This window comes from Ursus americanus, chromosome 1, assembly GCF_024610735.1.
Source record: "Ursus americanus isolate L20-20 chromosome 1, mUrsAme1.1.p, whole genome shotgun sequence".
Classification (NCBI taxonomy): Eukaryota; Metazoa; Chordata; class Mammalia; order Carnivora; family Ursidae; genus Ursus; species Ursus americanus.
In genome coordinates, this window is record NC_142127.1 from 49,514,290 (window position 1) to 49,533,539 (window position 19,250).

The 19,250-nt window shown below is 35.2% G+C and overlaps 1 protein-coding gene across 5 annotated transcripts in view; it reads left to right on the forward strand.

The window, feature by feature from the left end:
- Positions 1-4,348: 4,348 nt before the first annotated feature.
- The window catches only part of DYNC1I2 (dynein cytoplasmic 1 intermediate chain 2), a 53,695-nt gene continuing 38,793 nt past the window's right edge, over positions 4,349-19,250 (forward strand). The window contains exons 1-4 of one of the 5 annotated variants that reach the window (XM_045779898.2): positions 4,349-4,492; positions 5,767-5,883; positions 8,428-8,545; positions 17,485-17,575. In XM_045779898.2, coding sequence (XP_045635854.1) covers positions 5,776-5,883; positions 8,428-8,545; positions 17,485-17,575 — 317 coding nt within the window. In that variant the 5' untranslated portion in view covers positions 4,349-4,492; positions 5,767-5,775. Of the gene's footprint in view, positions 4,493-4,544; positions 4,732-5,766; positions 5,884-8,427; positions 8,546-17,484; positions 17,576-19,250 lie in introns of those variants that run through there. The other 4 variants (XM_045779906.2, XM_045779890.2, XM_045779923.2 and 1 more) reach the window with 4 other exon arrangements.

Sequence of the window (19,250 nt, forward strand, 5' to 3'; positions counted from 1 at the left end):
GTTCCTTCTTCTCTGTTGTTGAGTAGTTTTCCATTGTGTGGGCATATTACAATTTTATCCATTCACCAGTTGATGAACATTTGGGTTATTTTCAGGTTTGGCTTTTGTTGTTGTTGTTGTTTTATTTTGTTTTCCTTTCTTTTCTACAGTTTCATTCTGCAGTGTCAAGTTTTAGATTTCATTTATCCCATTTGCAACTAATTGGAATTCTTCAATCTGTGGATTAGTGATTTTTGCCAGTTGTGAAAAAGTGCCTTTTTGGATATTGCCTCTGCTCTCTTCTCTCTCCCCTTCCCTTCTAGAACTTCATTAGATGCTTGTTAAACCTTCTCTTCCTATCCTCCATGTTTCTAATCTTCCTTCCATATTACCTTTTTGTCTCTCTATACTGCATTCTGGATAATTTCTTTAGTACTACCTTCCAATACAAACATTTTCTCTTCTTGATCTACCCCTAATATTTCTAAGACCCTGGAAAAAAGTACAAATGAAAGGCCACATACTATAGAGACACATTTAAAAGTCAGAAATCAAACTAACAAAAAATTAAATAAAATATATTCCCTCCTCCTATCTTGACAAAATCAGGTTTGAATTTAAAATTCTTGGATACCTAGAGCTCTGCCCTATAATATGGTGGTACAGGGAATGCTGACTCCTAACTGCTAACTCCAAACCCCTTTCTTTTTATCCTCAGCTCCATTCCATATTGCAACGGCCATTGAATGTACACACTTAGGTAGCCAACCTACAAATCCAAGTCCCATCATAGCCCCATGAGAGCCATTTCTTGGCCACCCCCTGAGAGTGCAGGCTACCCTCAGGAGGAGAGACCTGGAGAAGAGGTCGGCATGAGGAACCGGAAGCAGACTTGGGACTATTTGAGGTGGAAATTTCAGGGTCCCTGGTGTCAGAAGTATGATCTGTAAGGGGGCATGTAGCTCTCATTTGACTGGCCATATCCTTAGCCATTCAGATTCCTTGGAGCTGGATGAAGGCCCAGCAGACTCCAAAGTACAGGGTCCAAGATTGGGTGTAAGGGTAGAACTGCTCTCTTTTAGCTATGTTCAACTTATCTCTTGAGTCTTTTATTTCAGTTAGCATATTGTTAATTTCCAGATGATCTAGTTGGTTCTTTTAAAAATCTGTTGTTTTAGTTCTTTTATGTTTTACAATAGTTAACCATATTTATTTTATATCCTGTGTCTGATATTCTAATATCAGAAGTCTTTGTGGGTCTTATTCTGGTATCTGTTGTTTTGGGTGGTTGGCTCTTGCTTTTGGTGTCTTCTTTCTTTGTGTGTTTTGTGATTTTTGAGCTCATATTTCTTTGAAATTTATCTATGTAGAACCCTTCAAAGTGTTGAATTTTTCAAAGCTTGGAATAAGAGGAGCCCCTCCAAAAAGATTCATGTTTGCTTCTCCCAGGCACCTGAGTACATGGTAAGTCTGGTTAACTTTAAACAAAAATTTCAGCCCATGTTTTAATGAATCAATCAGGTACTGAAATTTCAGTCTGAAAAGCCATGAGGGTTCATCTGTGATTACACATTCTCAGAAATTTGCCTCCTCATTCCCATCCCATCAGTGGCAAAGTTGATAGGCATTTCTTCAGGAGTGGGGCTGGATTTCTTACATCAAGGATGTATTGGGAGGTTTCCTTTTGAAATAGCAGTCTAGAGTAGGCCTTGGGCTTTGTCTCTGTGGTCTCCTGCCTACAAGCTATGAAAATTAACTAGTTAGGCATATGCCTAAGGTTCCTAAGGGAACCTTAGGAAGATTCCCACCTTCCTTGTCCTAAGTACTCTTTACTTTCTTGCCAACTAATTGAAGCAAGAAGGAAGGTATTTTATCCTGCATTTTTAGTTATTTTTAGGAGGAAGGTCAATTGGGGTATGTAGCCTGCTTTATTGCTCTGAAAGTCTAACACAGTCTTAATATTTTTCCAGTCTATTTTTCTTAATTCCTGCTGCAAATGCATAGGCTCATACACAAGTTGTTTCTGGTTCCATCCAAAAGCCTTCCAACTATATTCCCTGCTTTTAGTCTCTACCCTGCCTCTTCTCTCCATCTCCCATCCCTTCAACCAAGCTATATCAGTTAGGGCCTCAGCAGGAAACAGAGTTCACCCAAGGGGTTCAAATAAAGATACTTTGATGAAAGGACCCATTACAGAAGGGCTGACAGAGCTAAGTGAGCAAGTAAGAGTTGATGAGGCACTCGGAGACCAGCTACAGAGGGGATGCTAAGGAGACAAAAGGAGAAAATAAAGTTTCCAGAGCCCAGTGAAAGGTAGAGCCATGGAGGAGGGGCCACTTGCAATAGCTGTAACCAGGAAAGAATGAAGCTACTATTGGAGATATAACATCAACAGAGGGAAGAAGTAGAGATGCCAAATTTCACTTTCCATCTGCCTTCTGATAACCCAGCTTAAGCCTCTCATTAGTCAAACCCAGCTACAAGGGAGTCATCGAAGAAGCTGAGGTCACTTCCCAGAGGCATAGAGATTGGCAAAGAAGGGTAGGAAATGAGTATGAGGGCCAAAAATACCATCATATCAGACTTTCTTCAGACCACTTTGAAAGGTCAAATGTCTAATATGCTAAACTTTTCATGCCATCCTCCTATTTAAAAATCTGTCAGTGGATTCACATCATCTCCAGGACTCTAAAATGGGATATGTGACTTTGCCCCTGCTTGTAACTTCATTCCCTAGTTTTTGTCCTAGCCTACAACCATTTTGAATTACTTCCAGATTTTCCAGTAGTTCATGCTCTCATATTATGTACATTGGTCACATTTCTTCCTCTTCCTAAGGCAACTTTCTGCATCTTTTTTGTTTGGTTAACTTTTATTCAATCTTCCAAAATCAAAGATTGAGCTCTGGAATCACCTCCTTCTGAAAATTGTCTTTTCCAGAGTGTTTCCATCACTTCCCTACTGAATCTTATTGTAATATTTAGTCAAACTGAGTGTCCTGAAAGAGATATGCATTTTTAGCTCTTACATACAGCACCCAGTACCATTCCTGGCACATGGTAGGCAATCAATAACAAAATTTCAAATTAATAAATGAAAACTAAATATTACAAAAGAAGAAGGAAAACAAAAAGGTAGTACAGTTATAGGGCTCCTTGAAATTTTAGGTTATGGAGAAAAGTCTTGAAATTGAAAGAATTTTCCTTCTCAAATTTATTTCTGAGTTATTTATCTTGTATATAGGCAGGGTAAGTAAGGAAAAGACTAGGCACAGGCCCAAGGACTTAGAATTTGAATCCTAAAGGTTAATCCTAGATTTGGGCAAGGTCCCTCTAGAATATAAGAAAGACATTGCTTTGGTGTTAGCTTTAATTGTTTCCAAATAATGCTTTATTTAAATAAGAAAGTTTGAAATGTGTATTCACACATAAACTTCTGGTAAATTCATATTCCAATAACTTTTCCCCTTTTTTGTATATTAAAAAACCTAACAACTGTAGAAGCCATTCTTGCTTGGTTTTAATAGTATAAAATGATTGATTTCAATACTGTAAAATTCTCTTTTCAAAAATTCTTGAGAGAAAACCAAAATGTTACCTACCACACTGCAACAAAGTAATGAAGAATTATTTGCAATGCTGATAAACACTTCTATTTATCTATCTATTTATTCCAACAGTAATCATTTTATTTGAAGGCTCAAATGAATACTCCATGTGTACATGATGAAACTTAGGAGAAAATATGGGAATTAGAAGTCTTTATTGCTGGGGTCCCTGAGTGGCTCAGTTGGTTGGACCACCTTAGACTTTAGCTCAGGTCAACACCTTGCTGATTTTCATAACTGTAACACTCCAGCTAAGCAAGTTTACAACTGCACAAGAATGCTAGTAAAAATTGAGTAAAGACTTCAAAATCTTTTTCTAATTAAAGACAAATGGTCACGTTTCTGACAGAATGGGTTACACTACATTTTCAAATTTTAGTTTTATATTTTAGCTATTACCTAAGATGCCACAAGAAACCTCTACAAAGCATTTCTTCCTAACACTGGTGTATATATCCTAAAAAAATGTACTTCACGCGCAGTGTAATACAGAAGTTCACCACTGGACAATAACCCTTCTTAAAATCCGGCCAACGTTGAGTCAAAGATCTTCATAACACATACAACATTGTGAGCACTGACCAACGCTTCGCTTTGGAACACTGAAAATAGAAGGCCTTGAAGTGGAAACCGCAGGCCTAGAAAACACTACGCGTCCCAGCATACTTTGCGACTACAAATGACCATAACTCCCAGAATGCATTGCTCGTGGCACGCAGGTTTCCCTCGTAGCTGGGGATTGTAGTTCTCTCTGGTCGTGTGAATCTGTAACACGAGGGTGGTGTGGTTGCTTACCTAGCGGAGGACATCAGGCGTATTCTTCCAGTTTTTGGCAAAGTGGAAACACTTCGGGCCCTCAGGCAGACTGGGTTCTTTGTCCTGTCTCTTGGTTTCTACTTCAAAAAGGTAAATTACGGAGGGGCCGCTATTCACGCAGCAGGGCCCCACCCCTCCTTTCTGGGAGCGACCTCGTTCTGGTGAACCTATTTGTCCCTAAGCTCTTGCCGTAGTAGCCGCCGCCCATCCCTCTTTGTGTGCTTCGGGAAGCCGTGGAGCTAGTGGCGGCGACTCTTGGGAGTGTAGGAGAGGGACGTTACCCGGACGTTGCAGGCAGGCGGACTCTTTCTCATCACGCCAGCTGACAGGTGGGTTGACGGTGCTTCCCTCAAGGCTTTTCTGCTTGTTGTGTCTCACGTCCGGGCTCAAAGGGCGGTTTGGCAGTTCCTGCTGACAGCGCTGCCCGGCCCCGCTCCTGAAGGAGAGGCGGGGAGAGCCAGGTGCGGTGACTCAGGAAGCCCGGGGGAGACGAGACCACTTGCTTCCCTTCTTGACCCAGCGGAGGATGGCCCGCGGAGCCTCGAGGCTTGCTCGGCGCCCAGTGGCCCCCCTCTCCCAGACGCCCTATCCTGACCGCGCCCTCCTGGTGGTGACCTCAGGGGAAAAGTGACGCCTTTTCGTCTTGCTCCATTTTATAAATAAAAGTCATTACTAAATGGCGTTGAAGGCGTTTCCCCTCACCGTGTATGTTGGAAAGTACCCGAACGTGGAGGCTGTAGCACAAAATGACAGAGGCTTTCTTTTTCTTGTAGTTTTGACAAAGTGAACTTGTCAGTCACGGAGCTTCCGGCCTGGGAGAAAGAGCCGGTCAGACTTTGCCGTTGGGCTTTGACTAAAAGTATACTTACTTTAAATATATTTGATAGTTATTGATGATAAATTTTGTGTTTTGCTTGTCCTGAATATTATTAATTACACGTCATTTACGGGAATTTTGTCTGACCGCATATTTTTTAAATCAAATTTCTAGGGATGAATGCAAAACTCTGGTAATAGATTTGATCTGTGTCATATAGCCTCAGAGCTCCTTAATGCCAACCCATGTCCTCTGTTTTAAGAGTTAGAGACACTGTGTTAAATTTGGGCATATGAACATTAAAGAGCTCACCGTGTGCTAGCTACTTTGTTTAACTCTTAATATTTATATACATTTCTTTATAATGTTTTTTCAAGTCTTAATAATGTATATGCTTCCATATTTAAAAAGTAGAGTTTATATGTTGTCTTTCAATAACAATGAACTACGTAGCCTCTTGAGATAATTCTCTTCTTGAAGATTAATTTTTTAAAAGAGCGCTGTTTTTACCAGCGTAATGATTGTAAATAATTATATGTTTTTTAAGGTCACAAACATGTCGGACAAAAGTGAATTAAAGGCAGAGTTGGAACGAAAGAAGCAGCGGTTGGCCCAAATCAGAGAGGAAAAGAAAAGAAAAGAAGAAGAAAGGAAGAAAAAGGAAGTATGTTTTATTTTTTTAAGTGAACAATGTAAAATAATTGGATTTAATATCAAATACTTATACCTTTATGTAATACTTTCAGAATAGTTAAAAATCCAGCAGTTGTGACCGCAAATATAGCACTGTAGGTGGATTTTACTTTAAAGAAACGGGGTATGTGAAAATGACAAAATTCATAAATTAAAATGATTTTTTTTACTGAATAAAAATATTTCATATAGATTGATGCATTTTGAGGATTTGGTTTATAAAATTCAGTTTACATATTTCTCTCGCATATGTTTATTATATAAAGTAAGGGCCATCTGCCTTGTAATAGCTCATAAAGCAGGGCATGTATATCATAACTTAGTTTGGAATTTGAATTTACTTATCTGAATGTTTTGCTAGTCTGCACTGCTAATAATTTGTCAGAATAAATAATAGAAAAAAGAAATATATAATAGATTACTTAATTGATTGGGGAATTTATCTTTTCATCATGAAATATTTTCCTTGAAATATTTTTGCCAAGCAGTAAGTTTGATATTACCTTAAAGGTAGACCTAATAGGTATGTCTTTTGATTTTTCACATCACCGTTTTATCATGTATGGCAAATATACATTGATCCTGAGCTGGAGATAATTTTACTTGTCCTGTATTGATATGTACATTTTCCCCAACTATTTGGATGGATTTGTATACTTTTTTTTATTTTTAAGATTTTATTTATTTATTTGACAGAGAGAGAGCGTGAGAGAGCAAACACAAGGAGGGGAAGCGGGAGAGAAGGAAGCAGGTTTCCCATTGGGCAGGGAGCCCAATGTGGGGCTTGATCCCAGAACCTCGGGATCATGACCTGAGCTGAAGGCATATGCTTAACGACTGAGCCACCCAGGCGCCCCAGATTTGTATACTTTTACCACAGATATGTTTTAAATGGTCAGTGTAAGATAATTTGTTCTAAGTGTGACATTAGTACCAAGGTTTCTATTTGATAGCCAATAGCCAAGACTTCTAGATATCTCTTAAGGGAAAAGAAAAATAAGAAAAATTTGAAGTACAACTTATGTACAGCATTGCTATGATGCTGTAAAGGCCTTTGAAGAGTTTTCTAATTTATTCCTGAACCTTTCTGTGATACATTATTGTAAGAACGTTGGAGGTTTAAGTTAGCTGTTTGATTAAAAGTTAACTGATAGAAACATGAGTCCCATAGGCAGAGGCATTTCAAAGTAGTATCTATAGCCTTAAACCCTTCGATGCTGAGAGCATATCTGATTTTTGTTTCCTAAGGATGGCCATAAGTGGCATAAATAGCCTGGGGATATCTACTACATGATTCATAGCTAATTTAAAAGTTATAAAACATTACAGGAGAAAATTTAATAGTATTAAACAATGAGTCTACTAATACATTGCTGTATATACAGGTAAAGTGTCAAATTGATAATATAGCCTATTTGGCTCTTTTGATGAAGTTCACTGATGACTTTTTTAAGTTAAAATGGTATCATAGAATATTATGATTGACAAAATTCACTGCAGATAATTGTATGAATAATAGTTGTCTAGCCAAAATAGGCATCTGAGGTATATATTTAAAACTTTTCCTTTGTTTTGTTTTGAAGACTTTATTTATTTATTTGACAGAGACAGACAGCCAGTGAGAGAGGGAACACAAGCAGGGAGAGTGGGAGAGGAAGAAGCAGGCTCCTAGTGGAAGAGCCTGATGTGGGGCTCGATCCCAGAACGCGGGGATCACGCCCTCAGCAGAAGGCAGACGCTTAACGACTGCACCACTCAGGCGCCCCTAAAACTTTTCCTTTGAAAGCTTAAATTTCATTTGAGATGTTTTGGGTGATCTGAGGTTATTGAGGCTTATCTAGTTTACCTGGAAGATTTTGCGAAAACTGTAAGTGACTGAAATAAAAGCTGGCAGTAATTTTGATAATAAATGTTTTGTGTTGTGCGAAAGTGAATTTTAACTTTACCAAATTCAACCATGTTTTTATTATCATAAAAATAAGACCTATAATTTAAAAAAAAAATAAAAGCCTTTCTCCAGATGAATTTTTGACAAACATCCTCTACATAAAATTGCATAAATACAATGAAGACTTCATATAGAAGTTTGAGGTATTCATACTTGATTTTCAACAAATCACATGTCCATTTACTTAAAATTTGTTACCCGTTAAATAATTTAAATTTTTTATAGTGTTGTGATATTTTTATCCAAGCTTTTGTGCCACTGGGGGCTGTTTCCACAGTTCCTAACTGTGGGTAGCAATTTCATACTGTAGATAAATAGAAATTGACTGTACTTTTTGAAATTATTAGGTAAAAACTTTTGTGGGAACTCCTTGATTGCATATCATTTGGAGATTACTTACTCGAGCTCTGTTGAGAATGGTTTTCATTTAATGAGTGTAATGTATGTTCAAAACTAAGTCACCCTCCCAGAGTAAACAGTATTAGTACATTATTTAAAATACACTTTTTTTGCAAGCAGAAATGTTTCATATCCTATGTAAATTTAAATTTTTAACTTTAAAAATAGACTGATCAGAAGAAGGAAGCAGTTGCTCCTGTGCAAGAAGAATCAGATCTTGAAAAAAAAAGAAGAGAAGCTGAAGCATTGCTTCAAAGCATGGGGCTAACTCCAGAATCCCCCATTGGTAAGGATAAGACTATATCCATTTACAAGAGCCAAGAATAGATGCTATTCAGCTCAGACATATCTGAGATGAATGTGTTGACTTTAATATATTTTGCATATTTTTCTTATTTGTGTCCCTTAAAAATGATTGGTCTTATACTTTATTCAGAATTATCTTTTTTCACATGTGCCAATACATGGTTATTTTGTTTAAGAGAGCTGCAAGATTAAGTGTAGTTATTAACATACACTGAAAGCCAGTTGACTTTTCTTGTTAAATCAGTAATTTATTTCAACATTTGTGGAACAAGTTTTCAGTGCCATGCCGTATTTAGCTCAAAGATGACTGACTCCTGATCTTTATATTTTTTTCTGTAGGTTAAAGAGAGGTATAATGAATCAAAGTTCTAAAAGTATATTAGTATTCAAAGGTATATGAGTGGAGGGAAAAGATAGCCTTCTGTTCTCATTGCTAATAAGGGAAATAATATTGGTAGCCTGTTTTGGCAGCAATTTGACTTGTCCTTTTTTGGGCCATTCATTTTGATAACAGTACTAAACCAAAAAGCTGAAATAGTAGAGGTACTGAAGACAATCTAGTTACATGCCAGAAAGCATTAAAAGCTTGGCCTTTCTTCATTTAGGGTTAGTTTGTCAGAAAGCATTAAATGACATGGCCTTTGTCATTTAAGGTTGGTTTGTCGGCTAATTCCATCTAGTTCAGGGGACAAATAACAGAAATAGTAACTGCTGTTTGCCTGTTGTGAGCTACAACGTAACTATTTCTAGAGCTGGTATTTCTAAAAGGTTTCAAGATGAAAAAGCTGGTTACTCTCATGGTTACTCTCACTCTTCATTGTTATTTCTTTCACCTCATTTGCCTTTTCCCTAATGGTATAATTTGAAGATTAAAATATATTTATATGTCTTTATTTAATAAGTTTACATTCATATTGCAGTTTTAAAAGTAAATGAATCAAAACAGTTTTATTAATAAAATAGTAACTAAACCAAGTTGCTTGTTAGTTGTGTAGTCTTTGATCAGTTTTTCTGTCGTCAGCTTTTTTTACTCATGTAGGAATTTTTTTTCCTTTTCTATTTTTAGGATTTCAGTTTCACTCAATTCACTTGCTCATATTTCTCAGTTCATGGCCCTCCGCCATTATTGAGTCTTGACAGACCATTCTTCAGGGCTGTGTGTGTGTGTGAGTGTGTGTTTCTCCCTCATTCTCCATTTCCAATTCCATTCCCCTTCCCAGTCTTGCATTAAGTACCCATTCTTGCATTTTTAACATATGTCCTTTTGATCTGTCCTACATGTGTTTACATATTTTAAGGTTTCATGTATATATGTGTGCATGTGCGTTTTATACACATAAACAACATTGTGTTATTTGTATCATTCTGTAACCATTCTATTTGTATCTTTTTGTCAAGCAGCATTTGAGACCTGCCCATTGTTGCTAAATATAGATCTAGTTATTTATTTTTGACTGATGCATAATATTCCATTATAGACCATATTTTACTTAACTGTACCCCAAGTGATAGGCACTTAGATTGTTTCCATCTCTTTGCTATCACAGTCAACACTGCAAAGAATATATACTTTCCCTTTGAGAACTGTGGAAGAGTTTCTCTGGGGTGTATGCCTAAAAATTGACTTGCTGTATTATTGTGTATAAGCTTACTTACGTTTACTAGATTCTACATTCTACCGCTCTCAAGGATGACTGCAAGTTTACCCTCCCCAATGCCAGTGAATGAGAAAGTAACTATTTTACCATATCCACATCATCACCTGATTTTATCCAACTTTCCAATTTTTGCCAAGTTCGTGGGTATAAAGTGGTATACCAAAATGTTTTAATATAAATTTACCTGTTTACAGCGAGGTTGACCATTTCTCAAATAACTATTATTTTCTTTTCTGTGAATTACATATTCATATCGGTAGCCCATTTACTATTAGAGTTCTTTATCTTGCTGTAGGAGTTCCTTGTGTATCTTAGGGGAGGACTTCTTTGTTTTAGTCTTTTAAAAAAAACCTCCCAGTCTATTACCTGTGAACTCTTTTTATAGTATCTTTCATTCAACCTAATTCTTCATTTTAATATGTTTAAATCCTTCATTTTCATAATAGATCTGCCAGTTATAACCCATTTTTTGTGCTTTTGGTCTTTTTTTTTTTTTTTTTTAAGAAATCCTTTCTTTGAAGACACAATACATGTTTTCCTATATTTTTTCTGTTAGGCTTTATAGTTTTAGCCTTCACCTTTAGATGTTTGGATTATATAGTATGACATAGGAATCCAATCTAGTTTTTCTCCATATAGTTAGCTAATTTTCTCAGTACTAGTTATTAAATAGTCCATCTTTTTCCTCACTGATACTGATGGCAGCTGTGTCATACAATCCATTCCCATATATTCATGACATTTCTGGACTCTGTTTTCACTGTTGATCTAATTTGTTTGATTCTATACAATTAACCCACAGTTTAAATTACTGTGGCTTTGTATTCTATGTAATTTTCTTGTACTGTCCATGTTCATTGGCTGTAATGGTTATGATTTTGAAATAAGTTGGACAGCTTTCTCTTTTGATATTTTGTAGAACAGCTTGTAAAGGGTACATGTTACCTGTTCCTTTAAAACTTGGTAGAATTCAACGGTAAAACTGCCTGGAATTACAACTTTTTTTTTCCCAGTGGCTAGTTGAGAACAGAGGTTATTCACGATTTCAGGTCTCTTTTTAAGGTTATAGTTTATTCAAGTATTCTATTTATTTTTGTATTGGTTTGATTTTTTTAAAACAATAATAAATATTTATTATCTCTCATAGTTTGCCTATTAGGAATTGGGTAGTGGCTTAGCTGACTGGGTCTCAGTGTGTCTCCTGGCATTGAAGTCAAGATGTCAGTTAGAGCTGCAGTCATCTGAAGGCTTGCCTGCTGCTAGGATTTTCTTTCAAGGTGTCTCACTCTCATAGCTGGCAAGTTGGTGTTGGCTGTTGTTGGTGGAAGGCCTGAGTTCCTATCCACATGGGCAACTACACAGAACTTCTGGAGTATCCTTGCAGAACGTCAGGTTCTCCAGAGTGACAATCCAAAGATAAAGACATCCAGGAAAAAGCTATTATTTTTATGACTTACTCTTGGGAGTCATCAATTCCACTACATTTTTCTGTTGACTGGAATTCACAAAGAATTTGGACATTCTTTAAAATTGCCAGAATATTTGCAACAAATTCATAGGTCTCTTCATATTTTGAGATGATCATATGCTTTTTTTTTACTTTTAATGTATTAATTTGATGATTTATAATGATAGCTTTTCTAATGTAAAAGCATGCTTACATTCTGGAATAAACAACTTAGTTATGAGATGATTTTTTTCTTATGCATTGCTGAGTTCATTTGCAAATATTTTATTTAGGAGTTCTTCCTTTGTATTCATAAGAGAATCGTGCCTATAATTTTTTTCCTTTTATTATATCTTGTCTGGCCATTATAATTGATAGAATGGTTATATATCTATAATGGCTATAGTAGCCATATTAAATGGGTTGTGTGGTTTTCACCTTCTTCTATTCTCTGACAGATTCCTAAAGATCTGTCCAGTATATATTTGAAATTAGGCTTGAAGAATACAGGATACAGGTGAAGGCAGTGTCTACCAAACTTTCTTGACAGTAACCCAAAATAAAAAATACATTTTATATCATGACACAGGATGGATTCTTGTTTTTCTTTTCATTACAGAATGCATTTAGTAAATATTTTTAAATTATAAAGTGTAAAAATACTGCTAGAATATTCAGGAGGATTTATTAAAAACATCAATCTCTTCTTTTATGAAAATAGACTTCTTTCTTTTCTTTTTTTTCTGAAAAGAATGTTTTTTTAAAAAGACATAGCTAATAAAATCCCTTTTAGCTTCTCATCATTGGTAGATTCTTATTTATTTGGTGAGTTGACTGCTTTTTGTCAGAGATCCTTGAGAGCAGAGAAAATAACATTTTTATCCCTGGTGTCCAGTGCAGACTAGACACTTAAATGTTGTTCAATAATTATTAGGTTGTATGTCTTTCTACCTTATAAGACCAAATAAAAGCCATCTGCTTTAAAAGCAAAACCAGGGGCGCCTGGGTGGCTCAGTTGTTAAGCGTCTGCCTTGGGCTCAGGGCGTGATCCCGGAGTCCTGGGATTGAGCCCCGCATCAGGCTCCTCCGCTGGGAGCCTGCTTCTTCCTCTCCCACTCTCCCTGCTTGTGTTCCCTCTCTCGCTGGCTGTCTCTCTCTCTCTGTCAAATAAATAAATAAAATCTTTAAAAGAAATAAAAATAAAAACAAAAGCAAAATCTGATAGTTTAAATTTCAGAAAAAAGCATAGTAGAAATTGGGGGCACCTGGGTGGCATAGCGGTTAAGCGTCTGCCTTCGGCTCAGGGCGTGATCCTGGCGTTATGGGATCGAGCCCCACATCAGGCTCCTCTGCTATGAGCCTGCTTCTTCCTTTCCCACTCCCCCTGCTTGTGTTCCCTCTCTCACTGGCTGTCTCTCTCTCTGTCGAATAAATAAATAAAATCTTTAAAAAAAAAAAAAAAAGCATAGTAGAAATTGAAATTTGAACATTTCATAAAAGGAGCATGGCTTTTTTTTTTTTTTTTAACTAAATTTAAGTGGCCAGTCTTAAAGTTAATTTTAGGTACAACATTCAAGACATGTTATATCCAACGTGGAGTTCTTAAGCATTGATGATTGAAAAAAATAGTGAATCTCTTTTGTATGTATAACTACTGTTTTAACCATCTTTTAAAGAGATGAAAGCAGACACTGTCAATTACTCTGTAGCCTGAGTCTGTATCAGTAGGGCACAGAACATTGATTAGTATGATAATTTATTATCTGGATTTTCTTTTACTAGGAAGAAACAAAAGAACTTTGCTAGTCAAAAATAAGTATTGCTTCATTTATTTCCCTCATACTCCTTGTAACTTTTGAATACCTTAAATCTCATTTTTTCCCAGTTTTATCAAGAAATAATTGGCATATATCACTATATAAGTTTAAGGTATTTTGTATGATGGTTTGATTTACATATATTGTAAAATAATTACCGCAGTAGGTTTAGTTAACATTCATCATCTCATACAGATACACTAAGCAGAAAAAAAATTTTTCTTCTTCTGATGACAACTCTTAGAATCTATTCTTTGAACAGTTTTCTTATGTATCATATAACGATGTTAACTATAGTCATCATGTTGTATGTTATATATCTAGTACTTATTTATCTTCTAATTGGTAAATCTGATTTTTAGATGGAATGAATGCTTCCCATGTACCAAGTCATTTATTCAAGTTTAGCCTAATTTTAACAAATGGTTCATTATAGTATTTTAACACCACAGAATTTTATTTTTATTTATTAATTTCTTTGAAAAAATTTATCTGATGCTCGAAATTATATTGAAGAGAATAAAGGAAACGAAACATTTAGAGATTAGTGGAGGATATTTAAACTTCATTATCAGGAGAAGAGGCCATAGAAAGGGAGAAATTAATATTTAAGAGAGCTAAGGTTTAAAGCAATACTTTTCAGGACAAAAGGAGAAGTTATGAAAAAGTTATTTAAATGTTATTGTTCCAGGCTAAGAGTATCCACAAGGGGGCATTATTGTAGCGTGGGCTATGTTTGTGTATTAAGTATCCTAGATTAGCTAGAGGAGGCCTTACAACTTTGGGTTATCTCAGAAGCTCACTCCTTCCATTTTACTGTCTCTACCAGCTCCTACTCCCTATAGTCACTTTCCTTGGCTGTTCACTTTTTCTAGGTTCTTCTTCCTGGCAAAAGCCCCTTCTTGCCAGAGGCTTTCTTCTACTTGAAAAATAATTGGACTGTGCATCATCCTTCATCATTGAGATGTTTGTGTAGTTCTGAGTGGTCAATTCAAATTTAATTCAAATCATTAATCTAGGTGCATTCCTAGGTGCTTTCTGGTTTAAAAATATTCTAGGTGTTTCTTTGTAGGCCAAAAGGCAGCAATGTTGATTTTATATCCTTGGAAGGCCAAGATCTAAACTGGTGGGAAAGGCCTCATGATAGGGTTTTTATTCTAGATAATTAAAGAGTCACAGTCTTTCAGTATTACTTACGTGATCGATGAATGCCATGGTGTAGATATGTTTTTTAATTTACTTCATATTTCTCCTCTGGTTCTGAAAGAAGGAAATAAGTATCTTTGCTCTAAACGTCTCTAAAGCTTAGATGCATTCAAATATTCACATATGTTAATGTTAAATCTTTTATTTTGTGCCTTTTAAAGCCTTGTTTTAGTCTATTTTATACATATATCAGGAGTAAAAGTGATGTGATTGAATCACTGTTCTTATTAAGCAGATTGTATCTCAGATACTTGGCAAAAGCTAATTAGTAATGACTTTTGTTATTTTCAAAGCCGATTGGACTCTTAAACTGTCTTTACAAATGGATTCTAAAACTGAGTCTTTTTTGAGATTAGAGGGGCTATGAGTTCACAGGTTTTTTTAACCTCCCTGAATGTATGCTGTTTTTCTTGGGGGTTGTTTGTTGAATCTGGGAGTATGGTGGCATTGCCTTATTGTGCAATTACTGTAGTCTTTGATTTTTCTAGACTAATTAGGTTGGAATATGGTAGTGACCAAACAACACTACCATTCCCTTTTTTTCTGTTAATATTACTCCTTTTTCAATAATGGTAATTTTCTTTTTCTAGGTTTGTCTCTTCTGTAGTATACATTATTTATTATTGCAAGATGAAGTGGGCGAGCCAGATAATAACTTTGAGTCTTTTAATGAGTCCTTATCCATAAACTGGCTTGAAAACTATCTTTTGTGATAAACGATACAGTTCTGGGATGGAGATTTTTTTTGAAGTACAAATGTAATGCCATGGTGATTAATATTGCTTCTAGCTGATAAACTATGATAATTTGGTAGCAACACCCCTGTAATTTATTTTTTATCTTGGAAACTTTTATTGCTGACACTTTTATTGGCTAGGTTAGTGTATATATGTACATATAATTACTGTTTAACCTGTTTCCATAAAGAATTTGAGGTAACATTTTTTTATAATGTAGTTTTAACCAAGTAAGATACTATTTCTTCCCGTATCAGTTGGGACTTAGACTAGGGAAAGCCTCACATTGAGAAAAGACAAAAAGATGAGGAATATAGCCTAAATGAAATTAGGGGACATTAATGTTCTTTTATTTTAGATACAAATTATGTTTAGCTACTCTGAGTTGTACACACAGCACCTAGCACAGTGCCATCCACTTGTAAACTATGTGGAGGTGATCTGGTTTTATCACTGTGAGAGAGGTAGTCACAAAATTAGAAACATTCAATTATGTTTTTATAGTCCTTTGGAATTTAAGCAAGAATCAGTCACTGTATCTCAGGAAACATTCTAGCTGTGATTTTTTTTTTCTTCTGATCTTACTATTGGTTACCAATAGAATTTGCCATTGGAAAAATAAGAATGATTAGTTTTGTACCTGTGTTTGAGATGTAATTCATCATAGGGGCACCTGGCTAGCTCAGTCAGCATGTGACTCTTGATCTTGTAGTCCTGCGTTCATACCTCACATTGAGTGTAGAGTTTACATTACCAAAAAAAAAAAAAAAAAAAAAGATGTAATTCATCATACTATACTTGTACATTTTGTTAGATTAGCAAAGCCACCTTTTTTTGGTATCATGTATGAACATTTAAATATAATTTTAAAGGTTCAAAAATGAATGTGACTATCCCCAAAACATAGATTTTTAATTAAATACATAGTTCTTTAGATTAGTTCCTTTATAATTAGGAACTTACATTCTTTTCAGCAGACTATTAAAAGAAGGGCTTGCAGCTCTACATAAAATGTGTTAGTCACTTAATATTATATACTGAAAAATTATTTTAAAAAGATACTTGGGATTGGGGACATTTATGGTAAAATTTAACCAGAAGATGGCAGTGATGATCCTCCTATACTTCCTGCAATGGTAATCAAAATGTTTTACAAATGTAATAGCATGAAATGTGCACGTTTAACTGTTGGTATATAGTGTTAAGAGTGATGATTTAGGGGAAAGCATTTGCTGTTTGTTTTATATACTATGAAAAATGTGTATTTTTCTATAAGAAGGGATTAAGAATATTTTGGGTGTCTGTATCTTTGTCTGTACACTTCAGTTTTTTCTGAATACTGGGGTAAGGAAGTTATCATAAGTCTTGCCTTGTTTAAGTTGCATGCATCACTTTATGTTATGCATCATGTCTAGAAGGCATGCTGTTTTATGGCCTGTTTGCATTTTTCACCCAAATTGCTGGAAACTAATGGACATTTTAAAGGAGCCATTCCTTTAGCTGTGGTCATTTTCTCTAAATTGGCCCCTTTTCTTGGTAAAAGGAAAATGAAATCATTTAAGGCATTAATTTCTGAAATAAAAATTGTTAGATAAAAACATTTTAAAATAAATCTCAGAAAACCAAGGGTAAATGACTTTTGAAGAATATTTCAGAGTTTTGATTTTGACAACAATTATAAGTAATATTTATAATCTGGTGATCTTAAAAGTGAGAAGTTAGAAAGGGGGGAAGGAATGCTCTCCTTTGAAAATTAGTGCCCACATTTGGTGTTGGCTGGGATGAAGATGCATCCTTTCATAATCTTGCTTTTTTTTTAATATAAAACCCAATGCATTTTGCCAGAGAAATTGCATGAGTCGTCAGCATGCATTGTTAACTTTGTCTTTCTCCTCTTCTTTCTACTGTTCATTTTCATTCATGTATTTTTGTTTTTTGGTTTGCCATTTTTTCTTTTTTGTTAATTACTTCATGTTAAATTACTTTTGAAACGTCATAAGCTGAGCAACCTCTCCGTGTAGTAACAGCGGATACCTGTCTATTTCACTATTTAGTCCCTCCTCCTATGTCTCCATCCTCCAAATCTGTGAGCACACCAAGTGAAGCTGGAAGCCAAGACTCTGGAGATGGTGCAGTGGGATCTAGGTACAGTAAATTTCTTTTAACAGTTTAATGATAGAATGCATTTAGTGCCCACGTACTATTAATGCTTTAGAGGGACTCTAAATAGTTATGTTAAAACTAGCATTTTGAAATCTAAATGGCACAGAAATTGTTTGTTTTAAATTGGGGGAAATTTTTAATAGTATTTTAACTGTCGTTCTTGATTAATTTAGACTGAATAGTTAACTCATTTTACACTAATTATTTTATATTAAAATAGAGACGTTAATTCACTTAATTTTTTCTGCTTAAGCATAGTTCATGGGTTGTGTAAATGTTTTGTTTGTATGATATAATATAAACAATGTAAATAGTGTGTAAATAGTGTATGATAGTATAAAATAATATAAATACAATAGTATAAATATAGTATAAAATAGTTTATAAATGATGTAAAACCTCTGTTGTGCTTAATTGTCCATTCAGTAATTGAAAATCTAAACAATTCAGTTAAACACTTCAGTTGTGTTCTATTGAGTCTCTAGTACTAATTAAGATAGAAAATAACAGTGCATAAAATATCAAATAGAGATAACTGCTGAGGAAACAGGAGTGTTTACTGTCTTGAGGGCATTATGCTAAATGAAATCAGAGAAAAGCAAATACTGAATTAGGTCACCTATGTGTGGAATCTAAAAAACAAAACAAAACAAAACCAAACCAAAAAAAACCTTACCTCCAAAATCCAAAGAAATCCAAGCTCCTAGATACAGAGAACAGATCGGTGGTTGCCAGAAGTGGGGGATAGGGAATGGGCAAAATGGGTGAAGAGTTTCAAAAGGTACAAACTTCTAGTTATAAAATAAATATGTCATGGGGATGTAATGTACAGCATGGTGACTACAGTTAGTAATACTATATTGCATATTTGAAGATTGCTGAAGAGTAGATCTTAAAAGTTCTTATCACAAGAAAAAATTTGTAACTGTATATGCTGACACATGTTAACTAGAATTGTGGTGATCACTTCACAATATATACAAATATCGAATCATTATTGTGTACACCTGAAAGTAATATAGTGTTATGTGTCAATTATACCTCACTTAAAAAAAATTTTTTCTGCCAAGTTTTCCCATACTCCTGTCTTCCTTGTGAAACTGTATTTCATATTTATTTTAGGATCCTGCCCTGGGACTTGCTTTCCAAAAGTTCAGTAAGATTTCAGCTTCTCTCCAAAGATTATATTGGGGAAAGTATTTTTACTTATTCCTCTTTGTTGCGCGCGCACACACACACACACACACACACACACACACACAATAACAGCAAGTCTTTTAAAAAGAGCATCATACTTTTTGACTCCTCGTGTTAGCTGAAATGAGATTAAACATAGTTAAAATTTTTATTTGGAATCCTTATTTTGGGCAGGAAGTTAAATGTCATCCTCAGAAAAATGACTTAACATACCTCCTAATAAGAAATAAACTTGAGAAGTTTCATCTTCTTTGTGCCTGAGTTCCTCTGATTGAAGTTAGAAATGAGTAATGAGAATCTAAAAGGCAGGAAAAAAGAAGCAAGGGAGCTAGATAATAAACTAGATATTTTAATCAATTCCTGAATAATCAGGTTATCATTAACAATTAAAAAACAAAAAGTCTCACCAGTTTGGATTTGAGATGTGTTTTCCAAAACTGTTTTGTTAATAGAACCAAAA